Here is a 25,255-nt window from a genome sequence, read left to right on the forward strand (position 1 = left end):
GGGCAACCCCCCAAACGAAAACCCATATTCTGAAAAGTCAGAGGCTGGTGGCTGTCAGGGAGCTCAGGGGCAGCCACAAAGAGCAGGGAGGTGCTGAAGCTGGGGGTGCCCTAAGAGGGGCTGCGGCTGTGATCCCCACCTGTGATTGGTTCTCAGACTCGGGCCAAACTCCAAACCTGCCCAGCAACAGCCCTAAGAGGCCCTAAGAGGGAGGGGAACTTCGGAGAAGTCAGCTGAGCTGGGGCCACCACCCAGGCTGCAGCTTCCAGGAATCGCTGGGAGGGCCCCAGCTAGTCACTGCCACCCCCGCCCTCGGTCTTGGGACTCCGCCTTCTGCCCTCTGTATCTACTGGGCTGGGGCAGAGCCCACTTCCCTCCCTGATCCCCCACATCTCTGATCCCCTTACAGGTTCACCCAGAGACAGAAGAATATGTCTAATAGCTCCTCTTAAGGCAGAACAGAGACACCGAGACTGCACTTGCCCTTTTCCTCACTCCTTCCCCCAGGGTGAGTCAGTTTCATTTTCCTCTCCCTCCACTCCCTTGGCCTCCTTCCTCACCCATTTTTCTTCTAAGATGTTGCCCAAAGTCTTCCTTCTCAGCCACTTCCAACCCAGGAAAAGTCCCCAGGCAACAGCATGACCCCAGTCTGCTGCTAGAGTAGAAATCTTCTATCCTTGGGCAACTCTGGTATCCTTCACAGGGTCTTAGTGTGTTCAAGGAAACGGTCATCACTGAGTTCAACTGTTTCCACCGGCCTTTATTAATGGCCTTACTTGGTCAGACTTGTAGAGATGCAGAGCTGGGGGAGGGATGCTTCCAATGGGGATGAATCTGATTCTGTTGCACTGCCCCCCTTCCTCTCCTAGACACAGGGACTCCCAGGAAATCTGGCTTCCAGAAGCAGAGATCTGGAACTCAGACCTCAGAATTGCAGAGGTCCGTACTGTGGAATAAGCTGCCCGCTCTCATACCACCTTTAGCAAGCGATTTACCTTGAGCGATGACAAGACCGCAGGAAGGGAGACTAGCATGATACATCTCTGAAGAATGTCTCTGGCAGGACATCCAGTACTGCCTTGGCTCCACCCTCGACCCGCCCTAAGTCCCCTAGAGCCCGGCCAGGCCAGGCTCCTCCTCCTCCAGTCCTTTCCGCAGAGGGAAGCAGGGAGGGGCAGAAGTCACTTCCTTTCCCCCACCCTAGCAAAAGCAATAAACCGAGAGCTTAATGCGGAAATGGGAAATGAGGGCAGAAAAGATGGGTGAAGCAGGCAGGGAGGGCCAAAGAAAAGAGAACAGGAGAAAAGACCCCTGCAAAGCCAACTGCTATTCAGCTCAGCCCCAGACGGAAAGCAGGGCTACTGGATTCGAAGAGACTTTACAGAAAGACTCAGTCTGGAGAAACCCACCACAGGCCATGCAGTTTTTCCTCAGCGCTGGAACCAAACTCCCAACTCCATACCTAAAGTGGGAGAAGTGGGGACCTCTAGTGGTCGATGGCCAACCTGCAGGGCCTATGGTTGGCCAGGATCCCCTCCCGGGATTGAGGCTCACTTAACATCCTATCTGGGCCCAAACTCTCTCTGCCTGGGCTATAGGTACTATTCCCCCTTCCCACCGCTCATTCTGACCTCACACTGCTTGTTTAGGGCCCAGGTGAATGGGTTCCCATCAGGACAATAAAGAGCCTGTTTCTCATTTGTCATAATCATCTTTAATAAAAAATAAATTAGTTCTGGGGGGGGACCATTTTCGGAGGTGGGGAGTGGAAGCAGGAGCTAGGGTGTCTTGTTCTATTTTTTTCTTTTTTCCATCCTCTGCCCAGCTGGTCCCTGCTCTGGGGAGATAGTCTCTCTTCCTGGGGTAAGGCAGGACTGGCAGTGGCTGATGCCCATCCCTAGCTGATTCTGAGAGGTAAGACTAAGTGGAGAGACTAAGTGTGGGAGGAGGGATCAGATGGTAAATGGTGCTTTAGAAGAGGTGGGGCCTGAACATGAGAACTGAAGTTTAGGTAGGGCACAAAGTCAGGTTGATGGGGAGACCAGGTGCTATGCAGTTTGGATTACTAAGGAGCTGCAAACTTGCTTTCCTCTCAGCCTAGAAAAGTCTCAGGGAAACAGGCATCGTCCACTCTCCACTCCTCTTCAGTCTGTTTCACTTCTTTTTTTGAAAAATAGTATGTGTATGAGCACATCCATCCATGCAGGCCCCCAATACCCATGTGGTGCACGTGTGCACACGGACCATCACACCACACACACACACACACACACACACAGCCACATATCTTGACAGTCGTCTTTGCCACCTTCAACCATCCTAGGGGACACCCCTGATGAGACTAGGGCAGGCCGGAGAGCCAGAGAGTACAGAGTGGGCTGATGGGTGGGTGACTGATGGTGGCATGAGGAAACCATGAGGAGAGGGTCTCCTGTACCCATTTCAGGCAGGCTCTGGGGGAGAACGCTCCAGGACATGGGCACAAGAGCGGCAACAGGTGGCTGTGTAGTAGGGATAGACGCAGAGACGGGCCTGTACCACCAGGGGGCAATGTGGAGAGCTGTCCTTGCATTGATCATCTGGGGACAAGAGGAGGCCAGTGGGCACGTCACCCAGACCCTTCCCTCTGGAGATGCAGTGCCCACTCCCACTGGTCCTCCCTCATCCCTCCCATACTTCAGTTAACTCCACTGTTTGGGGGGTTGGTGGGGGAAGGGCTCTTTACCGGGGCGCTGGCTGCAGGGCTGGCTGTTACAGGGTCGTTTCCTGGAGGGCCGCAGGTGAGGAGGGCATCGGACGCTGAGGGTCTGGTTGGCGGTCAGACACTGGACCTCCCTCGTCTGAATACCCCCCTGGCAGGAGCGAGAGCACTGCGGACACCCCGCTATCAAATCAGACCTTTGTTATGACCCAGGTTCCTCCTGACCCCCAGGCCACCTCCTTCTCTCAAAGTAGTGTGTGCATGTGGGGCCTCTCCTGAACATTATGAAATCCCACATGGACGGGGCCCACCTGTCCTCCATGTCTACATGGAAATGGGACAATGATAAACCGACTGCAGCTGGCCTCGTCCTAGGACACAGTGGGGATGCCATGAGAGGAGCCTCCCCTTCCCTGAAGTCCGCGCTTAGTAGGACAAGGGGGCCAGGCACTCACCGGACTCCAGGGCGTAGAAAACCATCGGTCATAGCAGTCCTGCCCCTGACAGGGCTGCAGGGCAGGGGGCCTAGGCAGGTGGGAGCAGTTGCTGGGAGAAGTCACGTTGAACTCCATACCCAGTTTGGATACACAGATGATGTCTCTACGCTGTGTGCCAGAGCCACATTCTGAGGAGCACTGATGCAAAGGAATGGGAGGGTGTGCAAGAGGAAGGGAGAACAGGGGTGACTCCTGCCAGCCCACAGGGACTCCCACTGATGGACAGCCCTGTCCCAGGCTTTTCACTTACCTCGGCCCAGGGCCCCGTATACCAGCACCACGTCATCTCACAGGGTCCCAAGCTGCAGGCACGCATGTCCGGGGGACGGCTTCCCGGTGCACAGCTCTGCTCAGTGCTCCCAGCTCCTGCTTCCTCCTGGCCTGCCCCACGGGACTCCCCACTCCCAAGGCAGACCACAGACCGTCGCTGGATTCCTGTCCCACACTCCGCTGAGCACTGTTGAGAAGGTGATGGATTTGGGGGGGAGGAGGAGGGGCTGAGGGTGATGCATCCTGGATCCCCAGAGTTAGGGAGGGCCCCGACTACCAGCCAGCTAAGCGGAACCTGTCCTGGGGGCTGAGGACCCTAATGCAAGTTCTTCCTCACTTATATCGCAGTTCCCAGTACGAGTGGCATCTAGCCCATAATAGGGCTTGCTGAGTATATGCATACGGAAACGTGTTGGAAAGATCTTAGGTTAGGGGCACCAGGGACGCACGACTGGGACGAGGGGTGCAGGGCCCACCTTGGAGTTCCAGTCGCTGTGGAACCAGGCTGTGGTACAGGGCCCCATGTCACAGGCCTCTCTGCTGGGGGGCCGCGGGGGGCCCGACGCACACTCCCTCTCGTTCACTTCATCACCGTTGCTCCCCACACAGCGAACCTGCCGGCTCCTCTGGCCCCGCCCGCACCGCACTGAGCACTGAGGGTAGGAGAGCCTCTGAAAGATTCCCAGACTTCCCCACCCCCCGACACCCCCGGCAACCCCCCCTCCCTGGGCCCCCAGCTCCACGGCCTCTGAACCAGGACCTGCCTCTGACCCCTGACTGAGCGGTTCCATGGCTTTATGGGCTGAGGGGCAGGCTGGTGGCTCTGGGCCCCCAAGCCCTGTCCAGGGTCGTATTTGGATTTATAGATAGGGGCTTCTCAAGAGGTCTCGTTAGTTAAAAAAAAAAAGTCTCTGCTAATTAAAAAGGACTGGAGAGACCACTGTGCCTACCCACGGGTGCCCGTTCACCTAGGCTCCTTCCTCACCTAGCAGCCTCCCTGCCAGGTCCCACTCACCTGGCTCCAGGGGGAGCGAACCTCCCAGTGGCCACAGAGGCGCAGCTGACAGGGCTGGGTGGCATTGGGCCGAGGGAGGTGTCCACAGCGCTCGGGAGGCACCGAGGAGCCGCCGCCCCCAAACTCCTGGCGGCAGTGCAGCTGGCGGTGCTGGGTGCCCGAGCCACAAGAGCTGCTGCAGGATGTCCACTCGCCCGCCTCCCAGCTGCGCGTGCACAGCAGACGTGAAAGAGGCACAGACACAGAGCAGGGAAACAGAGATGAGTAGTGGGGAAGGGACGACAGACTTGGGCTGGGGGGACCCACAGAGGGGAGGGGGAATCTTCATCACTTTGAGTCTGAGGTCCCTTGTGGGGCTCAGGCTGCCAGGGTTTTCTTCCTGTCTAGGGAATGTAAGCCTTTCTCTCTCTTTTTTAAAAGAGTTTATTTATTTATTTGAGAGAAAAAGAGTGTGTGCACATAAGGAGGGGAAGGGGCAGGCAGAGGCAGAGGGAGAAGCAGGTTCCCCGCTGAGCAGGGAGTCAAATGCGCGGCTCCATCCCAGGACCCCGAGATCATGCTCTGAGCAGAAGGCAGGCAGTCAGACGAGTGAGCCACCCAGGCATCCCAGGAATATAAGCCTTTCTAATCAAATACTGTCACTGATCCCATGAGCTGGGTGCAGAGCCCACGGTGAGATCCTATGGCAGTGTGGACGTGTCTGCCTGGGACAGCTCTCGTGCTCCTAAGACCCTAGCCCTCCCTGTGGGCCATACTCACTATGGGGGACATGGAGGACCATGGCAGGTTTCCAGGGGGGCTGGGGGCCTGGCGCCCATGGCACAGCTGTGTTCATCCAGCTCCTCCCCTGACTCACGAGAAATGCAGAGGAAGATGGGGCGCCAAACACCTGAAGGGGATGAGAGGGAAGCCACAGGAGGCAGGATGGCTCAGAGCTCGGTGGGGTCCCAGATGCTAGGATTTGACTTGTTACAGAGTCGAGGCATGGACCATAGTCCAGGGTGTGGGATCAGGAGTGCCAAGTCGGGGATGTGAGCTAAGGGTGCCAAGAATACAGGCTGGTACATGAAGTCTCACCTTTTCCACAGGATGCTGAGCACTCCGAGTGTCCCACTTGCTTCCAGTATCCAGCTGGAGACCCCAGGGGTGTCCTGGGATGGGGTGGAGCATGCATCTGGGGGATCCGCACCTGACGCTGGAGGGTGCCTGGGGTCCGGGCAGGGCGGGGCATCGAAGCGGGTGGGGGCTCCACCCTCAAAATCTCTGTGCAGGGACAGTTGCGTAGGCAAATCAAATACCCCCCACGGCCTTGAAGCTCCCCTGGCAGCCCCTCCCCACCTCCTAGGTCTGGGGAGCAGAGTCTCACCTGGCTGGAGTTGGGGGAAGTGGTGCTCTGGGGTGGTGCTCCCAAGGTCTGGAAGAACTGAAGAAATAATATACTGATAAAAAATGCCTGGGTTCTCCTCCTGAAAGATCACCTGGGGAGAGAGAAGATAATGAATTGTCTGGGGGAGGAGGCTGGGGGGCATACTGCTAGCCTTCTCCGCCATCTTGTGCCCCACAGTTTTGCCCCCAGAGGGAAAGGCCCCCCTCTCCAGCAGTCCAGCTTTTCCAGGTCCCAAGCTCACATAGACATCCACAGGCTGGGTCGTGGGGCCTTTGGCTGACAGACTCTCCCCCTTGCCCTCCTCTCGGGAAGGCCGGTTGTACAGGAAGACAGTTCCACTGGCCGTGTAGGACCCAGGGGGATCCACGGCCCAATTTCCATTGATGATGGACTGGCCCCCAGGGCCTCGAAGGGCTGAAGATTGGAGGTCAGGGCACAGGGTCAGTCATAATGTCCTCCACCTACACCCCACTTAGCCACAGAGAGCCCGATACCCCGCACTCTCTCGGCTTCCTCCCACCTCCGCAAGGGAAGGAGCCCCTGACTTCTCTCTGCTTGGTCCATTTCCTGTGCTCAGTGGGGTTGTGGAGGGCTGAACCAAGAGACCAGGAGTGGAACAGGACCCAAGACTCGGAGAATCTGGAGAGCTCACCAAGATAGTTGGAGCTGGGCCGGAGCTGGGCAATCTGGAGCTGCGTGGCTCCGGCAGGAATTGACAGGATCTTCTGATAGCCCAGAGGGCCCCCCCGGTCGGTGAGGTTCCCTGAGACGAGGTGGCAGGTGGAATCATCCCCTCCACAGACCCCACAGCCATCTGGACGCCTGCCAGAGCCGAGGATCCCATCACAGCCGGGGCTCTGGGGGAGAGTGAGGCAGGGGCTACCTGAAGCCAGACCCCGCCGCACCCCGCCTGGTCCTCTCGGGACCCTCCAGCTCACCCTGCATCTTGATCTTTACACTGTGAGGGAGAAGGTGTTCCTGTGCCAGCCCATCACCCCCAGCCAGCCTCAGGGAAGCGTGCACGCGCCTGAGGGGTTCCTTCCTGCAATTCACTTCTGGCTCTGCTCTCACCTCCAGCTGGGTAGGTGAGAACTTTCCTTTTTGCAATGTCAGCCTGGGGTTTTGTTTCTGTGATGATGACTGAGGAGACTGTGCGCATGCCCACGTGTGTGCACGCATGTGTGCATACATACACACACACACTCCATCCTCTCTCACCAGACAGCGTCCAGCCACGCAGATATCTAGCGCTCCAGGCTGACACAGGGTCCCATCCTGGACCTTTTCCGTGTGACGGACATAGAAACGGAAGCCACGGGGACGGCAGTTCAGTTCACAGCGTTGGGAGCCCTGAACTAAGAAGCAGGGTGGGAGAGTGGTTAGCTGGGGTCCCGGCTGGGGGGCTGGCAAAGGTCCCATTTTGGCTATAGAACATCCTGAGCTCGCCTACGTCGCCATGGATGGAGGGAAAAAAAAAATTCTGTATTCTGAAAGGTTGCTTTGAGGGTCATACAAAAACTGAGTCAGGTCAGTTGAGGTTACTGAGATCAGCAAAGGGGTTGTGAGCTGTGAGAGAGAACAGACACCTGAAACCTATGATTACATGAGCTCATGAAGGGGTTTCTTGGCGTTGGGTTGACACAGGCCGAAAATTAAGTGGACAGTAACTTGGGAACAAGTGGTCTAGTATTAGCGAGGGCCCACGGTACACCCCCACTCTGATGTCATCACCGGACAGAATCTCTCTGGCCATGCCCTCCTCCTGTCAGGTCCACCTCCTGGGATGGACTTCTTCCTGGAGGAAGGCAGCCGTAGGGCACTTCTGTATACTCCCTCTCCCAGCCTGATCCCTCTGCGGGGTTATCCCTCACCATCTGACAGCTGTGCCCTGTCGGAAACCCACTCCCCTTTCCCAGCCTGTGCTGTCTCTTCACCCCAACCCTGAGAAGTAAGAAAGAAAATATTACAGAGGAGAAATGCAAGGGCCTACAGAAGAGAAATAGAGGGGCTGGTGTCTCCCTCTCCCCATCATCCCCCAGTCTGAAACCAGCTCATCTTCCCGGGGTGGGGGGTGGAGGGGGGCTGGAAACCTCACCTTCGGTAAAGGGCTCCCACTGGTAGAGCTGGCCCATGAACTCCTGGGAATCAAAGGCGGCACACTGCTGGGCCCGGGGGTCTGGCTGCTCAGGGGGGCAGGGCTGAGGTGGGGAGATACAGAGGAGTCAAAGCTGGGGAGGAAAATGGGGGTATGGGTCAGGGCTGGATTTGGGGGTGGGGGGGAGGTCAGGTCCGTGGAAGAGCTCCAATGCCCCTACCCTGAGGAGGTCAGATGCCAAGGCCCTTCACCCTCAGGTCCAGATCTGACAAGCTAAGGACCCAGACTTAGGGCCAAGGAAAGCAGAAGTGCAAGTCTGGAGAGGGGATGGTCCAAGGAAGAACTCACCGCTTGGCTGCAGGCTCTCAGCTGCTCACTCTCCCCAGAACACCTTGGCACAGGGCTATTGGGAGCAAAGAGGCTCCAGAGCGAACTGGAGTGGGGGCCATCATTCAGCAGAGGCAGCCAGCCATCTGGATAGTGGGGGGCAGGCTCCATGAGGGACCCATGGAGATTCCCCCCAGGTTTCCAGTGCTCCTGGCTCTGATGGCCTCTGCCCCGAGGGACAGAAAGGAAAAGATTAGGGTATCTCTCAGCCACCTGGAAACTGGCCGAACCCTGAGAATCTGGCATTCTTGGCTGAGGGGACACATGGAAGGAGTTACTTTCTCCTGGGTAGGGGATGGACGAGGCAGGCTCTGTGCCAGAGGCCTGGGCTCTGGGGTGGGGCTGCGTGGGGAAAGGCCTCGTTCTAGAGGGCACTTCTGTCTGAGTAGTTTCAGGGCTTGGAGGTTCTGCTGGGGGGTGTGGGGGCTGGGCAGAAAGTTCTGTAGGAGCGAGCTGAGTTTGAGCTGTGTGGTTTGTGGAGAATGGTTCTGTTCTTGGAGTCAGGGATGGAAGATCTGAGGTCTGGGAGGTCTCAGCTCTGGGCAGTCTCTGGGGGTGCCTGCGGTTACGATGCAGTGGCAAAGCAAAGGGCACTCTCCCGTAACCAAACATTCCTGGCTTGATGGGGTCTCGAACCCGGGACCTAAGAATGTGTAGCAGACATGGGGTCAGAGCTCTGGCCAACTCCTGCCCAGCCTCCCCAGCCTACTTCTAGCACCCAAGATAAGCCTCCCTAAGCCCTGCATCCTTTGCTCCCTTTCCTTCATTTGCTAAGCCCCGCCCCTCAAGCAAGGCCCCGCCCTCCCTTGAAGCCCTACCCCTCACGACAGGCTCCGCCCTCCCCCTCGAAGCCCCACCCCTCACCTCCGAGCTCCTGGAATCTCCCGGATTTCTGCTCTCCCTAGTTGGGAAGTAGGACCTCGACGTGGGCCACCTCTTCCCCGAGGCTGTGGCCTGTACAGGGGGAGGGTTCCTCGGGAAGTCTGAGGTCTGGGGCTCTGACCCCGGGGGAGCAGGGCTTCTGGATGTCTTGGGGGCCGGGGTGGGAAGGGCAGGTCCTGGTGGAGTTGAGCTGTAGGGAGCTGACATGTCCGGCTCCTGCGCTGCACCCCAACTCCACAGGGCTGGGAGCAAGAGGCCCACTGCTCCCAAGGACCCCAGACACCCTCAGGACCCTGGCCCTCCTCGGGGAGTGTCTGAAGAGAGTGTACAGACAACACCTATGTGGACAAAAAAGTCAGACAAAATTAGAAGGATTTTCGAGGGAACTGTACACGGTATCTAGTCCGGGACCCGAGGGTGGGGGCAGTTGTTACTGGTCCAAGGTCAGAGTCAATAGCAGAGGTGAGACTTGATATTGTTTGGCAAGGAGTTGGTTGGGGGTGGGGGAGTGGGAAGAGAAGGCAAATGTGAAAGGCGCCATGTTTTATCAGAAGCTTCAGAAAACGGGAGGCCCGGCCTGAAGAAGTGGGGTGGGTGCTAGGGAGAATGACAGTATCACAACCTCTGGTCCCTGGCGCACCTCCTGATCCAGGCCGAGCTCAGGGAACGACAGAAGCAGCATCAGACACAACTGAGGCCTGCAAACCAGCCAGAGATGGTGTTATGACGCCCCGTCCCCCTCAGCAGGCTCCCCACATCCTAATACCAGCTTCTCAGAAAGAAGATGCTTCTTATTACTTGCCCCCGCCCAGCCCAGTAATGGCCTTCCCTCACTTGCAGAGACAGAGCCGCCCCTCTGCCCGCAGCCCCACACTTACCTGCCCGCCCACTTCTCCATCGCTCCTCCCTCGATGCCCCGGGCCTGGGAGAGGGGACCGGAAGTAAACACACTACTCAGGCATCTGGGTTGGAGTGGGCGCGCTCTGTAGGGACAGAAGCCTGGTGGTTACCTCTCCAGGCTCCAGAAAGCCAGGGGTTGGCAGGGATGGCTCCTCAGAAGGACATCTCCCAGTGAGGATGGAGGGGTGGAGGAAGACTGGCCCACCCCTTTATGACCCTAAGGGAAACAGCGGGAAGTAATGCTGCCCTTTCCTGTCCGCTAGAGGGTGAGGGGTCTGACCTCAACCTCCCAACTGTGGCACAGTCCCCTCCCCTCAGCCTGCAGGAACTTCTCAGCTCCTCCCTCCTCTCGACTAGTGACTGTTTACCGGCCAGCTCAGGCCATACATGCACACGTGTCTGCCTTAAGATTATTTTTTACTTTGTTTCCCTCCTGCCCTCTGGAAGGTCCTGGACAGTTAAGGAAGGCATGGGTGAGGACAGCAGATACCTACTCTAAGGAGCTAAGACGAAGTCCCTTGAGGTTTCCTGTTCTTACTTGCCTCCCAGCCTCTTCTTCCGTTTTATTTTAACTAGGCTCCTTCTGGAACTCCGTGGCACATCTCTGCTGGCCTCACTTTGTAGCCAAGAGATAAACTAAATGGGCTGATGCTTTAATCTCTTAGAGAACCAGGTGATTTTCCCATTTCATTTAACCTCCCTCTACGGACCAGCATCCCTCAGCACTGGTTCAGTGAGGGCTCATTTCAGGCCAGGTGATGATGGGCTGGGGAAACCTGGGAAGGAGAGATGCAGCCCTTGCTCCCCAGTCATAGTCCTATCATCCTGAGGAGCCAGGAAGTCCATCCTGAAGTCTAGCTTTCATCATCAGGGAAGTGGAGCTTGGAACCCTAGCCTGGTCTCAAAGCCACCGCTTCCCCAGTCCTCTCCAGCCCCTTGCTGCTCAGTACGAGCCCTTCCCACCCCCACTCCTCAACCCGCTCTTAGTTCTGCTTTCCAGGAAAAAAAAAATGTTTCTGTTGGATCTGAAAGGCACCCGGGAGAGGAATCCAAGGAGCTAATGCCGAGGTGGGCCAGCTTAGGGGCAGGAAAATGACAGAGGGAAGGGCAGGAATGTACTTGGGGGTAGCAACACTCTCAGTCCCACTCCCCTCCCTGAGACCCCAAGACCTGGAAGTTTGGGGGGGGGGGGTTGCAAAGGCCGAGCCTGAATTCCCAGGGTCACCTCAGCTGTTTGGGGCTAGGAAGGAGTTGCTGATGGCTGCTCCTTCCCCTGGCTGGGCTAGCCACTGAGGTCAGCAACTCCACCCTGATGGGGGCGTAGGGGTTCCAGAGAAGGGCCAACGGTCCACCCAATCCTTCAGCTCTCTCCCTGGCCCTGTTGCTTGAGGTCAAAGAGGAGAGATGGGGCTGATGGTCACTGTCTGCCCCTTCTGTACTGCTGGGTACCCTCTCCACTCCCTCTCAGGCTCTGCTTCTCTCTGACCCTCTCAGCACCGGCCCCCCCATCTTGCTGTCTCTCTCTCTATGGGTCTACCCAGTACACATAATCCTGTCCTGAGCTGGGTTTGGCTTTGGCAGTTCCCTGGAGAAGTGAGGGGTGGGGGGTGGGGGTGACGTGAACTCCTGGAGCCCTGGCCAGGCCTGGCTCCCTCTCTGGAAAAGTCCTACCCCACCCCCTGCACAGCTGGGCAGGGGACCCACACCCCCTCCACTGCAGAAACAGACACACATTTGTGCTCCTCACCCCTTTTCATGTTCCTCATCTGGTGTGTCTCACTGCCCATGGTGAGGAAAGGAGAGGTCAAAAGTGGTCATCCCCGTGGCAGGCCGGACACTGGTCTGGACAAACCTGGGCCCCTCCTGGCCACACCTCCACACCAGCCAGTGAGGATCAAGGACAGACCTGGGCAGGGCTAACCCCTTCAACCCCAGAGGGACCCACCTCTGGGAAATGGGCTGCTGCTGCAAGGGAGAGGGTAGGGCAGTGTGTTTCAGGGCTGGCTGGAGAGTCCCTGCCCTGGGTCAGAACTCCTTGGTCCTCACTGTGCCCTCCATTCATGGGTTTTGGAGGACGATCCAAACAGGTGTCCTTCCTTTCCAGTCATCAGGCTTTGCCAGATCAAAGGCACCCCTGCGCAACCCTCCCAGCGTCCCTGACCCCAGCTCCTGGATTTACGGGGGGGTGACAGGGGCACACATCCTCGAAGGAGGCGCCGGCGAGTGCGGGGAGGTCCTGGGTATGTTTTCCAACTTTACTCCGTGACTTAGTAGGAATTTTGGCGGATTCTCCGCCGGGGTGATGGGGCCAGAGTTCCACAGGATCCGAAACCCCCTCCCCAGGAATTCGACCCCAGGAACTAGAAGATCTTCCGAGGCTACAGAGCTGGGGCCGGGGTCGCGGCTGGGGCACGACCGCGGGACGCGGGGAGCTGGGGCTGCGCGGGCGCGCGCGGCGGGGACTCTAACGGGACCCGGGAGAGAGGGCGGCCAGGACCGGGGGTCCCGACGGGGTCTGTACCTGCTCTGCGCGGGCCTCGGTGGCCCGTTAACCCTTCTGTGCCCGGGCGCTGCCTGGAGGTAGCCTGGCTCCGTGGCGGCCACTCCGGCCCCTGAGCCGGGCTCGGGACACTGCTGCCTCTGGCCGCGGCTCCGCCCCCGCGCCCGCCCCCGCCCGCCGGCGCCCCGCCCGCCACGCGCCCAGCCCGCGCCCCCCGGCGGCCCCACACCCGCTGCTCGTCTGGGCCACCCACCCCAGGGCTGCTGGCCTCGACCACCTCCGCGTGCCGGGCTCCGGACCATGGCTCGGGCGAAGCCGCGGCGGTCCCTACCCCCTGCGGAGGCAGCCGTAGCTGGGCTCGTACGCTGCACCCGGCCGGGGCTCTGGACTCCCAAGACCCCGGCTTCCCGAGCGGGGTCGGAGCGGGCTGCGCAAGGGGCGCCGAGCGGCGTGGGCGAGCCCCGCGCAGAGAGGAGCTGCGCGCTGCAGCGGGATGAGCCATGGGACCCCGGGCCAGCGGGTGTCCCCGCGCTCGCCTTCCTGAGAGCCCGGTTACCCCTGCCTCTCCGGGACTGGGCTGCGAGCTGTGTGGTGTGACACAGCTCGGAGACCTCCATGAGCCTCGGTTTCTTTATCCACAAAATTTTACACATGGGGCGTAGCAGAACGAATGCGCTGACCTGTGAGTCATAGGATCTGGATTTGAATCTTGGCTCCCTCCAGGAGCAGCTCCGTGATCTTAGATGAAGACTCCCACCTTTCTGTGCTGCAGTTTCCTCATATCTGTAAAATGGGACTAATCTGATAACTATGACAAGATTGCAGATATGTCTGTCCATCCGTAGCTGGAGGAATGCACCCCAAACCCGGAATGGGTGGCAACACCTGCGGAGGAAAAAATAGGCTTTTGCTTTTTAGTCCATACGCCTATATACTGTTTGAATTTTCACTCAGGAGCTTTGCTATGTTATTAGTTTTGTTAATAAAACAATAATTTATACAAAATGGCTGGCATAGAGAAGAAATGGTCACTACTATTTAAAATTTTTAATTGCCATCTACTTGTGAACCACAGTCGTGCATTGTTGGGTCTACTCAGTATTTTCTTCTCTTTCTTTCTTTTAGATTTATTCATTTATTTCAGAGAGAGAGAGAGAGAGAGAGACAGGCGGACAGACAGCACTAGTGGGAGGGCCAGTGGGAAAGGGAGAAAAATACTCAAGCAGTCTGTGCTGAATGCAGAACCAGGACTCTGGGTTGGATATCAGGACCTTGAGATCCTGATCTGAGCAAAAACCAAGACACTAAAGCTTAGTGGACTGCACCACCCAGGTGCTCAGTATTTTCAAACTTTGTTTTTTACATTGACTTTTCAATATTTTAAAACCAGATATTTCATAGCTTCTCTTGAAAAACAAAAACATGGGGGCGCCTGGATGGCTCAGTCCTTAAGCATCTGCCTCCCAATCAGGTCGTGATGGAGGGGGCGGTCTTCGGTCTTCGGATCCAGCCCCACATCCGGCTCCGTGCTTGGTGGGAAGCCTGCTTCTCCCTCTCCCACTCCCCCTGCTTGTGTTCCCTCTCTTGCTATCTCTCTCTGTCAAAAAAAAAAAAAAAAAAAAAAAAAAAAATCTTAAAAAAAAAAGAGGGAGGGTGCTGCCCAGGTGGCTCAGTGGGTTAAAGCCTCTGCCTTCAGCTCAGGTCATGATCCCAGGGTCCTGGGATGGAGCCCCTCATTGGGCTCTCTGCTCAGCAGGGAGCCTGCTTCCTTCTCTCTCTCTCTGTCTCTCTCTGCCTGCCTCTCTGCCTACTTGTGATCTCTGTCTGTCAAATAAATAAATAAATAAAAATCTTAAAAAAAAAAAAAAAGAAGAAAAACATAAAAATAGAAGTTCCAGAAACAACCTCTTACATCCCACAAAATCATAGGGTCCCAGGCACCCACACCTAAGGATTCTAAAGCACCTTTTTGCACTTAGTGCTGAGGACACAGAAGACAGTATATGGCCTCAAGGAGCTGGGTCTAGTTGGAGACAACTAGCCATGGGGAACTAAACACTTGAACTCAACCAAAATAAATGTTATCTGGAAAAGATGAGGAAAGGGAAAATACAATGTGCTTTTAAAATGTAAGAATTGTTTCCTTATTTGAAACCCAGCATGCATATTTTGTTTTCTCAATAAATCCTTACATTCTTTCCAGACAAGGACTATTTAGGCTACTTTGTATCATCTCTATTTTTTCATACTTTGTGCTTTCCCCCCCCTGTATTTGTAGGGTTAAAATAAATATTTGAATCGGAATGTTACAGAACAAATGAGTCCCAGGTGCCCAGGCCCTCTCTCCCAACTTTTCACTGCAGCTCAGAGGCCTGTGGGCAGGTAGGTAAGCCGAGTGGGGACACCAGAGACTGCTGTGATTTTCTGGGGATTCAAGACCATGTTGCGAGAGCTTCTGTATTTTGTTTTTGTTTTTTTCAGGAGAAGTGAAACCCTGGTTTGAAAATATCGAAAAGTCACTAAAAAAATTTCTTAGGACAGTAAGTACACTCCACAAAACATGACTATTGATCAGATTTGTCTACAAGCCTCGAATTTGTGCCTCTCCTTAAAACATCTTTAGCAGGGGCGCCTGGGTGGCTCAGTGGATTAAAGCCGCTGCCTTCGGCTCAGGGATTGAGCCCCGCATCGGGCCCTCTGCTCAGCAGGGAGCCTGCTTCCCCCTCTGTCTCTGCCTGCCTCTCTGCCTACTTGTGATCTCTCTCTGTCAAATAAAATAAATAAAATCTTAAAAAAAAAAAAATCTTTAGCAATGGTCATGTGTTCCTAAAGAGCTTGGGGAGATAATGGGTTAATGCTGCCCTCCCAGGAGGGCTAGTTTATCTAGGGACTGTTGATGATACAGTCCTAACCCAGAGAGGTATTTATAGTCCTGGGTTTGGAGGGGAAGCCCCCCTTTGCTCAGGCCTTAGAGCACAACGCAGGTGACGAAACACCCAGCCCACAGGGCCAGAGGAAGATATTTTAGGTCAGGGATCTTTCAGTGTCCGGGGAATGACATCCCATCAGCATTCATTTATCTAAGAGGAGGCAAACTGCGGAACAGGAGGGAGCCTGGGAGAGGAGGGAAAAGATCTGCCTTTGACATTTGCAACTGCCATGAACTGAAGGTCAGAAATAGTCCTTTCCATTAAGAAGTGGCTGTGGACTGAAGAGCCCACAAGATTTACTACAGCTGTCACCTCCTGTGACTCGGTGGTCTGAAAATATCGTACAAAGGAAAGAATTTTCTATGGCTCAGCAACTTGTGAAGTACCAGATTAAATCTGTGGACATTGCCTCGAGGATAAAAAGAAGTGTTTTTCAAAGATTGTGTGAGAATTAGATGTTCACCCAAAAGCATCTGTAGAGATAGGACAGATAAAAGAAAAAGAGGGGGACAGGCTGAGTATCCGTCTGACTTTGAATGTAACACAGCAGTTTAATGATAATAGAGCTAACATGTATGTGTACAGCACTTACTCTGTGCACGGTGCTCATCTTAACAGATCTGCAAAGAACACCACCAAGAGAAATGCAGTAGTCTGCCCCAAATCTCACAGGTCGAAGCTATTTTCTATATATGTATGTATGTATGTACAGATTTTTGAGAAATTTAGCTGAGTTGGCTTAATCATTTTTTTTTTCTAGTAGTAGATTAAGGGAGTTGTGTTTTGAAGTAAGTAAAATTTTAACTGTTTCCTGTGAGACATTGTCCTTATTCCAGATAATGTTGCTGTGTACAGGTGGGGCCCAGGAACCCGTATGAAATCATCTGTCTTTTGGCTTGTGGTCACAGTAACCATTTTCAGAAAGCCTGGTGTTGGCTTTTCTGCCTCTCGGAATCATGGTTTGCTCAACTCCTTTGTTCCAGAAGAGCCGCTCTTTTCCCAATCGCTACACACCAGGCTGGTCTCCAGCTGTTGATTCCCAGTATCCTGTCACATTGGTTCATGCTGTTTTCTTTCACTGAGGCCATTCTTCTGACCATTAGGCTTTGCCTTGGCCCATTTAGCTCACTTCCCACAGGTCATTAAAACAGCCGATTGTGACCTTTTCCCTGTGAGGAACCCGGTGGGTGGGACCACTGGGCACCTCACTCTGCACATAGCAGCATTTAATAAAAGCTTATGGGATGAGCCCATGAATGAGAAATAGGGAGCACCGTCTTAGCTTTGGCCACATTCTAGCTCTGATAGCTGTCTTGTCCTAGCATGGCTCCAGGGGCTCTAGGGTCATAAAATGACGCAGAAACAGAATGTGACCTGTTTGCTAACAGCAAACAAGGATCAAGGACCAAGACACAGTGGGACGCTCTGGTTTCCTAGTCACTGCTCTGGAGACATTAAATGTGGTCTGAAACTCCCAAAGTTAGAATTCTTCTCAATTTGAGTTCCATATTTCAATCTAAGAGTGCCCCTCAGGTAGGTCCCTGGTCCTCGGTGACAGACTTTTCCTCAGTACCTCCCTGAGCACGTGTCTGTCTGTTCTTCGGCGTTCTACAGACCGGACACACTCAGCAAATGTCAGTGGAATTGAGTGAATTGATTGGACAGAACTTGGCAGCCATTAGGTTTATAATATTGTCGGTACTTTGACAAATGTGTTAAGTGGTTTGGGCTCATATGCATATCTTCTTCCATATGTGTTTGAGACATGGCCATAAAGCTAGGGCTTCTGGACCAGTCCTCTGAGATGTTAGTGGATATTCATTGTCTGCTAAGTTGGAAGATTTCTCAGGCCATATCCTCTGTAATAGTCTACACACAAGCAATTTAACAGGTTTAATAAAATGGTACCTGTCTCCAGGGATGGGAAGGACTGGCCAGCACCTGTCCCTCTGATGCAAGCTCCCAATCAGCCTTGTCATTAGGATCTTAGAGAACATTCAAAAGTATCCACATGCCCTTGCAGCTACCAGGCCCTGGGGAGCCCACGGTGGTCCGAGCTGTTGCTGCCACTGCGAGCTGGTGATACTCGGCACCTGGTCCTGAAGAGACAAAGTGCTGGAGAACCGGCACCAATCCAGACTCCAGTTCCTTTTTTTGCCATTTGGGGACCTGTGTGGCCTCAGGCATGCTCGGCTTCAGCTTTGTCATCTCTAAAAATGGACTAACAACAGTGCCCAGCTTCTCTACTTCGTAGGTTATTGTAAAAACCAAAATAAAGATGATAGCATGTGTATGTGAGCTCAGAGTCCTGTACAAAAGGTGGTCAGTGTTATGGTTAACGATGCTGTTCAAATTGTTTTCCAGCTGACGTGCCATACAGATCAAGACTCTGCCCTGTGTGAAGACTTACAAGCTGTTCTGTCTAGAGGCCCCGAATTCTCTGACCAGCATGACTCAGCAAGGACTTGCCAGAGATAAAGTGACATATTCGTGTGTTCTCTTAGCAGGTTGAGATGGCGGGAGGGCGGGGGATGGGGGCAGCCTCTGTGCCAGGGACTGGGGAAAAAAGTGATGTTGCTGTCTGGGCAGAAGTTGTCTTCCTTACTAAGATCTCTGGCTGCAGAGCCACTACCAGGACTGAGCTCTGTGATGTCTTCCCCACTTGGCAGGCTCCTTGCTGCCTTGGGGCTCCTGGACCAGAGCTTGAGATGCTCTGTCCTGAGTGAACAAGGGCTCCGCTGAACCCAGGGCAGAGATGCTCTGGGCAGAAGGGCTGGGCTACAGAAAGAAGGGCAGGCACTGCCTAGTGGTGGTGGGGACCAGGCTTCAGGACTCCAAGCATTCTGAGAAAACAGAGCAACCTATTGTTTCGTTCTTGAGTCTGGAAGTGCACTTAGTGTCCTGGCCACACAAAGTACTGTGACCAATTCCAAGATCAACTACAGATGTGAATTAAAAGCAGGAAATAGTGCATTTTGTCCCCAGTAAGGAAGGTGACAGAAACCTATCTTCCCAGCCCAGAGAGGCTCCTACAAGAGAATAAAGGTCCATGTGATAACTGGACCCAATGTCCTACCCCATACCTAATTCCAGATGTAAATTAAGAATTTTCCAAGCAGAGCAGAGGTAAACAGAGAAAGCAGGTTCTGGAAGTGATGAGGGTCCTATTCGTGGTTTGAAGAAGGTGTCTCATTTGCAGTTACAGAACAAAACAGGGAAGGGCCAGCGGAGCACCAGATTCCATGGGCCAGAATCCATATTCCTACTTACCTGTGCCTCAAGAAATGGCTTCTTTCTCCAATGGGTTGTCACGGGACACAGAAGACTCTAACTGCCTTAAGGAAGGGGTCACGGTAATTCTTCCCATATGACATGAATTTTGCTCTCATGCCTAGAAGTTTCCCTGCCTTTCCTCTTTCTAGAGAAAGCCAGTTTGGTGTCAAATTAATCTTGACAGATTGTGCTGAAGGCCCAAGAAAGGCAGACATAAAAGGGTAAGAATAAGGGTACAAACTCAAAACTGTGGCCAGAGAGGCGGGCAGGGCTGCCAAAGGAGGGGCAAGAATTTCATACATACCAAGGCCTTGAAGTCAGAAATATGAGTGTCTGGGCATGACGTGAAGGCAAGGCGAGTTGAGGCAGGAGGTAGTGTGGGCTTGCCCTCTGACCACAGGCCACGGCTCATTTGGGGACTTCAAGTGCCCTGAGTGGACAAATAAGGGCCACGTCTGTGCCTAGTGCTGGAGATAGTTTCCCCTCTCTGCTCACAGCCTTCCCTGCTCTTGGCAGCTTCAGGATCTAGTCTGGCTCTGAGCTTGGCATTCAGAGCTTTGCCCTGTGACCGCAGCCTGCCTCTCCAGCTTCACACCCCGCCAAACAGGCAGAGCCCCTCAGCCAGGGCCTATGTGTCTCCTTCCCTGCCTGGAGTGCCCTCTGCCCTCCCTCCCCTCTACGCTTGGAACATCCACCCCATCCCCCAACCCCCACTCAGTCTCTCTGAGCCAACCCCTTGTCTCCCAGGACCATCTCCATCCATCCCTGTCCTGGCCCCAACCCCTGGCCGCGGCAGCTGTCTCCCAGCCAGGGAGCCTCTCACCTCGGTGCTACTGACAGCTGCCTACGGGGATAATTAAATCACAGGGACCGAGTCCCCAGCCTGGGGAATCCTGTTCCCAAGGGGTTGTGTTCATGCCTAAGCATGATGCCCCCATCTGAACCACTCACCGGAGGTTTGCCTGTGAACCAGGTACTCACGTAGGTGCAGGAACCAGGGCATGAAGGAACCACATTTCAATTTACTTCCCAACAATTTATTGCTCAAGCTTCCCTTACCCTGGGATGATGGAAACTCAACTGTCCCTTTAGAGGATTCCACCCCAGCCTTCAAGCACTCTGCAGCATCAGCTCCTCTTCCAGAAAGACCGTGTGGGTGATAACAGAGGTGTTTATTCACCGAGGGAGAAGCTGACAAGTCTCCCAGAGCAAAGGTCAGTTCCTCTTCCTTGCTCTGACCTTCCTGCATGCGGGGTCACGCTCCCAGAGGAGGGGACGCAGTGGGACAGACCCAGTCAGCCTAGTGGAAGGCAGGGTCAGGGTGGGGTCCAGCCTGTTTACTTAAAACTCAAGTCTTCTCCCCAAACCTGATTCCTCTCCTGATTTCTCACCTCCTGTTGTTGGGACTGTTCTTCGGAAGCCTAGAGTCACCTGAGTCCTTTCTCTCCTTGCTCTAGAATAGTGTGGACCGTTAGAGACATTTTGCCCAGTCCTTCATTTGACAGGCAAAGCACTTGTGGCAGTTCCTAGCAAAGCCAGAGTTAGACCTCAGGTCATTTCACAGATATGAAATCCAGGGCTCTGAGCCCAGAGACTGACTTTCTGGCCTTCACATAGTTATGTGTTCTCGTTCTTTCCATGGCCATCACCTAATGAAGTTCCCCTGGCCTCCTACATGGATGATCGATGCAGAAGCCTGACACTGTGATCACAGCCTCCACAGAATGCCTTCTCGCCTTCCCCTTCCTCACACCCGACCTTCTTTAAGGTCAGCTCCACTGGCACCTCTCTCAGGGAGCCCTGCTGGTCTTCTCTCCCTCCAGCTGCACCCAGCTCTGCTAGTCCCTGCGGCTCTCCGCGGACTGCAAGCGCACTGCGTCAGTAACTGGCTTCTCCATTGCTCAGGGCCGGAGCTTTGCTTTAGACTTCTGGGTTTCACCTGCAGGACCGGCTCTCAGTCACCTCTTGTGTGTGGCGTATGCGGAGGGGAAACCTTAGCAAAAGTCTTCGAAATGGCCACAGAGACATTAGTCCAAAAGAACTGGGGACACACGCTAAAAAGGAAGTTTTTGCCTTGTGCCGTAAGCAAGCTCCGAGAGTGGCGAAAGCACTCTGGGGGGAGAAAAGGGTGCATGGGGCCAGCAGGTGTCGCAGAACAAGAGGGGAGGCTAAACACGTTGAGGACAGAAAGGCAGAGCCAGGAGGGTGGAGGCTTGCTACGGGCGGGAGGCAACTCAGCTCCGCAGCCTCAGGGTTCCCCCACACACAGATGCATGGGTGCACCTAGAGTCGGAGGTGCCATTGTCCCAGGGGATTTCCAGGGCTCTCAGGTGACCACTGCCCTTCCTGGTCTCTGCTCAGTGGCCACCTGGTCAGTGCAGACTTCAGCCAGGCTCTAAGGCCTTCCCACTCTGGCCTCCCTGGGCCTGCTCCCTGTGCCCATGGCCAGCAGGCTCCACGCCCCTGTGGTCCTAACATGGGCAGCAGGCCTTCTGCCTTGAGCAGTTTGCAGCTTGCTTTTCTCCTCTCTCGGGTACCAAGCGATGACTGTGTTTGACGACTGAGTTGCCTTATCTGGGCCCTGAAACTCTTCCTTTGAAGCCTTGAGGACTGAGCTCCAGGGCAGGTGTCAGGAGAAAAACATATCTGAGCTCCTCCTCAGCCCTCCTCGGTATCTGCGCCTCAATCTGGCCACTGGAAGGCTCTCACACCTGATTGTCTTGCTTTCTTCCACCCGCGGGAAGGGTCTCTTCCACTGGAGGCCACTGGCCAGAGGCAGGGGATGGAGTGTTGGTGATGACCAGTTCGGCCTCTGTCCTCTCCCTGCATCCTGTCCCGCCTCAGAGGCTGGGAAACGCAAGCAGAGAGAGGCTAAGAGACACACCACACCCCCAAATTCGTGAACTCGCCCTGGGCCTCACAGTCTCCACAGAGTTTTCAGATTCATCACCCAAACCTCATAAAGTGAGGACGCGTTGGTAGATAGTCCATGTATCAGATGAGAGAAATGAAGCAGGAGACCCCAAGCACTAAGCCAGGCAGCCAGGCCTCCCTCCAGCCAGGCACCTCCCACACACCTGCCCTGTGCCCAGGGTAGGGAAGAGGTTTGGAGGGTCAGCCAGGATTTCCAGCTCCTAGCACCCCTGCAGGACGGACTGATGGACACCGTCATCCAAAGTGATGAGCAGCCTTTGGGAGCCTGGAAGGCTGGAGAAGTACAGGCTGTCCCCTTATTTCAGAGCTGGTAGGCGCCCCACACTGCACGCTCTGAGCTCAGTGTGTGGAACCGTGAGGGCCCGTGCTTTTGTTCTCTGGCTACCAGGCTGAGGACTGGATACGATTTGGTGCGAGGTTGTAGGGTCCTTCTGCAGATCACTTTGTTTTCATTTGCGACCAGCTGCCGGCATGGTGTGCCCAGGCTGCCTGGGTTCGCACTGCAGTTCCCTGGTTGGCTACGGGCCAAGGGGACCTCCTTGTGCCACCACCTAAAGGTTCTGCGGGACTTTTAGGGAGGTGATACACATGGAGTCTTCACTGAATCGGGCCCTGCCACAGTGACTCCCCACAAAATACTGGTTGATGTTATTATGTACTTATTCTGGAGTTAGAAGAAGGGGCAGGAACATTCTGTTTGGCTTTGTGAGTGGAAGTGGCTGTGCCGGTTCCCATGTGGTCCAGAGGCCTCAGGAGGGTGTGGAAAGATCTCAATTGTTCCGCAGCAGGACAGGAGCTCTGGGGTTTAACTGACCTGCACATAGCCACCCTCGTACCCTCCTCAAGTGTGAACCAGGAGGCCCTAGCCTGCTCTGCATCCTGCCAGGGACCTTTCATCAGCGGCTGACTCCACTCCCTGACTTGTGGCCCCAGATTACCGGGGATCAGAATACCCGAGGGTGGCTGGTTCCTACCCCTGGCTGATGGCTGAGAACAGCTGGGTCCTGAAGGCCCGGCCAGACCTATTTGTGGGCAGGCAAAGCATATCCAAGCCGAGATGTTGGAGAGAATTCGAGAAAAACAGCCCCATCTCAGCTTCCATTCACCAGGCTAGGGCCGGGCACAAACCCAGGCAGAACCGGGGAACTTCTATTCAAAGCAAAATGACCAACCAAGCCGTTGGGAGTTGAAGTATGCTTGGATCTGAGCCAAGAGCTCCTGGGGGACTCAGTGGGGTGCTCAGGGGGTCCAGGATTCTCTCTTTGAAGGTGTGGGATTCTGAGGAGCCTGGGGCATGGACAGAGGACAGTGGCTTCAGTGACCTGACCAAAGGGCATCTTTGGGAGAGCTGTTTCTGTCACTCTCCCAGAACAGTGCAGGTGGTGCTCACTGGGCAGCCGAGCCCTCTGAGGACTCAGGGTGAGACTGCTCTAGGCGTGAGGCATGTGTGCACAGGCTGGGGGTGGGAGAGTCAAGTTAGGATCAGCCTGTATGTGTCTCTGCCCCTCCCAGGCCACACCAAGGCTTTGGCACCTTCTTCCCCACCCATCCATTCCTCTCCAGCTTCAGTCCTTTACACTGAAGTGGACTTTTAAAAATAGGTAAAGCCCATGGTACTCAGTGAAGTTTCCCATCCTGCCCTGCCCCCCACTCTCCTCTGCAGGGCTTCGTGCACAGGTCCTTACTGAGGCAGCACATGTGTATCAGGCATACAGGTCAATATTCTCCTTTTCTGGCCTTTTTTGGTGGCAGACTCCTCTGAGTCTGGAAAACTCTGGGTTACTCCCTAAAATAAGGCATGCACACACACAGAATTAGTGTATAATTTCAGGGGTTTACTCTATGACCACTTTTGTCCTGCTCAGCAAGGGGTTCTGGCTGTGACTTGCAGCAACTGGGTCTGACCCCTATTTTTTCTCCTTAACACTGTCTGCCCACATTCACACATCCCTCACCTACCTAGATCTTCGCAAGATTTCATCGGAGGCGAGCTTTGAAAGCCTTGACAAAAGAGCTTTAGCAAAACAGCCATTTTGTGCCTTCCTTCAGTAACTTCCTATTATATTGAGACCAAAATAAAATCTCAACTCTTAGAATGGCTTGGAAGGCCCTTGACTCCTGCTGTCCCTGAATGTCCCTCCTGGTCTCATCCCACCATTCTCACCTTCTGTCCATGCAGCTCTGGCCACAGCGACCTTCTTTCTGTTTCTTATTGAACTTGTCAGAGCCAGGTCTCCCATCAGGGTCTTTGCTTCAGCAGCTCCCTCTGCCTGGAAAACTGTTTCCCCTGATGGCAGAACCCCTGGTTCCCTCTGGGTCAGCCCCCAGGTTGTGGCTCCAGGAGGCCCTCCCCAGCCACCCCTTCTCATGGCGTGTCCCTTCCACAGTACCATCCCATCCACGGTCCTCAGGGCACTTACCACTCTGAAGTTATTTTACTTCTTTAGCCATTTACTGTCTTCCCCTACTAGGATGTGAACTCCCATCTCCAGCACTGCAGAATGGGGCCTGGCACAACCTAGGCACTCAGTAAATGTCTGTGGACTAAATAAAGGATCTCAGTGGAGGTTAGATAAGAATCTGGACTCCCCCCACCCCCACCTCCCACCCCCCAAAAAAGGATCCGGACTCCCTTCTCCATCCCACCAAAGCAGCCCCAGGCAATCTCTGGCTCCTGTTCTAGGCAAAATTCCGGCCTCTCCCTCATTTCTCTATTCCCAGATGTCCTACCCTTTTCCCAGACTTCTGGGGCCCCTCCTTCCCAATCAGCATCTAACAAAAACTCTTTTGTGATTTTATGCCTGGAAGATTTAATCTGAGTCAATTTGGCTTCTCCAGCTCTGGCTCAGTGGAGTCCAAAGGTCTGATCAGCATTTCCAGTGGACCAGCCAGCAGCTCCGCTGTCTGAGGGCTTGAGCTCCACCCCAGGCGGACCAAGGGTACTGACGGAGGACGGTCCGAGTCTTGCTCCCTGAGCTGCCATTCCTGGGTCTTGGGGAAATAGACGAACACCAACCAGATAAGAGCAAAGCCTATTTATTCAGAGCTTGTTACATCAAGGGAGTCAGTCAGCCATGGTCACTTGTTCTCAAAGAGACTGAAGGTCAGGCAGAGGGGTGGGAAAGCTTTATTTATAGCAGGAAAAAGGGAAGGATTCCGATGTGCCTTCTCTGCAGGCTGTCTGCCTGGGTTAAGCTGTAAAGGCAGGTACCTAGAAGCCAGGCATCCTGTGTGACTGGTTGGGGGTGCGTATTTGGCCATTTACCGTCTTCCACATTGTTTGGCTCTTAAGTTGCAATGTGGACAAAACTTGGGGAAGTTGACCGTTCTGGCCATTTTGAGCCAATTGTTACAGAAAGTTCACGTTTCGCTTTCTGAATTGTAACTAGAGATAGTCTTCTTACAGATGTGACCTATGGATAGCCTGGGTGTTTTCTTGTTGATGAGGAGTTGGTTTGCTGGGCAGGTTTCTGCAGGTCATGGG

The 25,255-nt window shown here is 54.6% G+C and overlaps 1 protein-coding gene and 1 long non-coding RNA gene across 14 annotated transcripts; one reads left to right on the plus strand and one right to left on the minus strand.

Annotated features, from left to right (window-relative positions):
- Nucleotides 1–1,691: 1,691 nt before the first annotated feature.
- ADAMTSL4 (ADAMTS like 4) lies at nucleotides 1,692–24,366 on the minus strand. Of its 13 annotated transcripts, none has more exons than XM_082685920.1 (20): nucleotides 24,192–24,366; nucleotides 19,142–19,267; nucleotides 13,315–13,519; nucleotides 10,113–10,217; nucleotides 9,857–9,932; nucleotides 9,217–9,572; nucleotides 8,314–8,995; nucleotides 7,966–8,068; nucleotides 7,089–7,225; nucleotides 6,523–6,727; nucleotides 6,112–6,284; nucleotides 5,850–5,961; nucleotides 5,561–5,746; nucleotides 5,243–5,372; nucleotides 4,484–4,688; nucleotides 3,945–4,121; nucleotides 3,449–3,655; nucleotides 3,157–3,336; nucleotides 2,726–2,870; nucleotides 1,692–2,579 (listed from the first exon to the last, which is right to left on the minus strand). In XM_082685920.1, exons 3-20 carry the CDS (start codon nucleotides 13,323–13,325, stop codon nucleotides 2,443–2,445), a joined length of 3,327 nt encoding a protein of 1,108 aa, XP_082542046.1. In that variant the 5' UTR covers nucleotides 13,326–13,519; nucleotides 19,142–19,267; nucleotides 24,192–24,366; the 3' UTR covers nucleotides 1,692–2,442. The 13 variants fall into 13 exon arrangements, 11 of the variants coding, with proteins under 11 accessions (XP_082542046.1, XP_082542047.1, XP_082542048.1 ...); XM_082685921.1 differs by having other exon boundaries at nucleotides 23,936–24,366; XM_082685922.1 differs by having other exon boundaries at nucleotides 9,875–9,932; nucleotides 19,789–24,366.
- On the plus strand, nucleotides 12,063–18,149 carry LOC309842123. Its single transcript, XR_014299504.1, has 2 exons — nucleotides 12,063–12,374; nucleotides 17,929–18,149. It is a non-coding gene; the product is annotated as an uncharacterized lncRNA (long non-coding RNA).
- Nucleotides 24,367–25,255: the final 889 nt, after the last annotated feature.

This window comes from Mustela nivalis (assembly GCF_964662115.1).
Source record: "Mustela nivalis genome assembly, chromosome: 10".
In the NCBI taxonomy this organism is placed as follows: Eukaryota; Metazoa; Chordata; class Mammalia; order Carnivora; family Mustelidae; genus Mustela; species Mustela nivalis.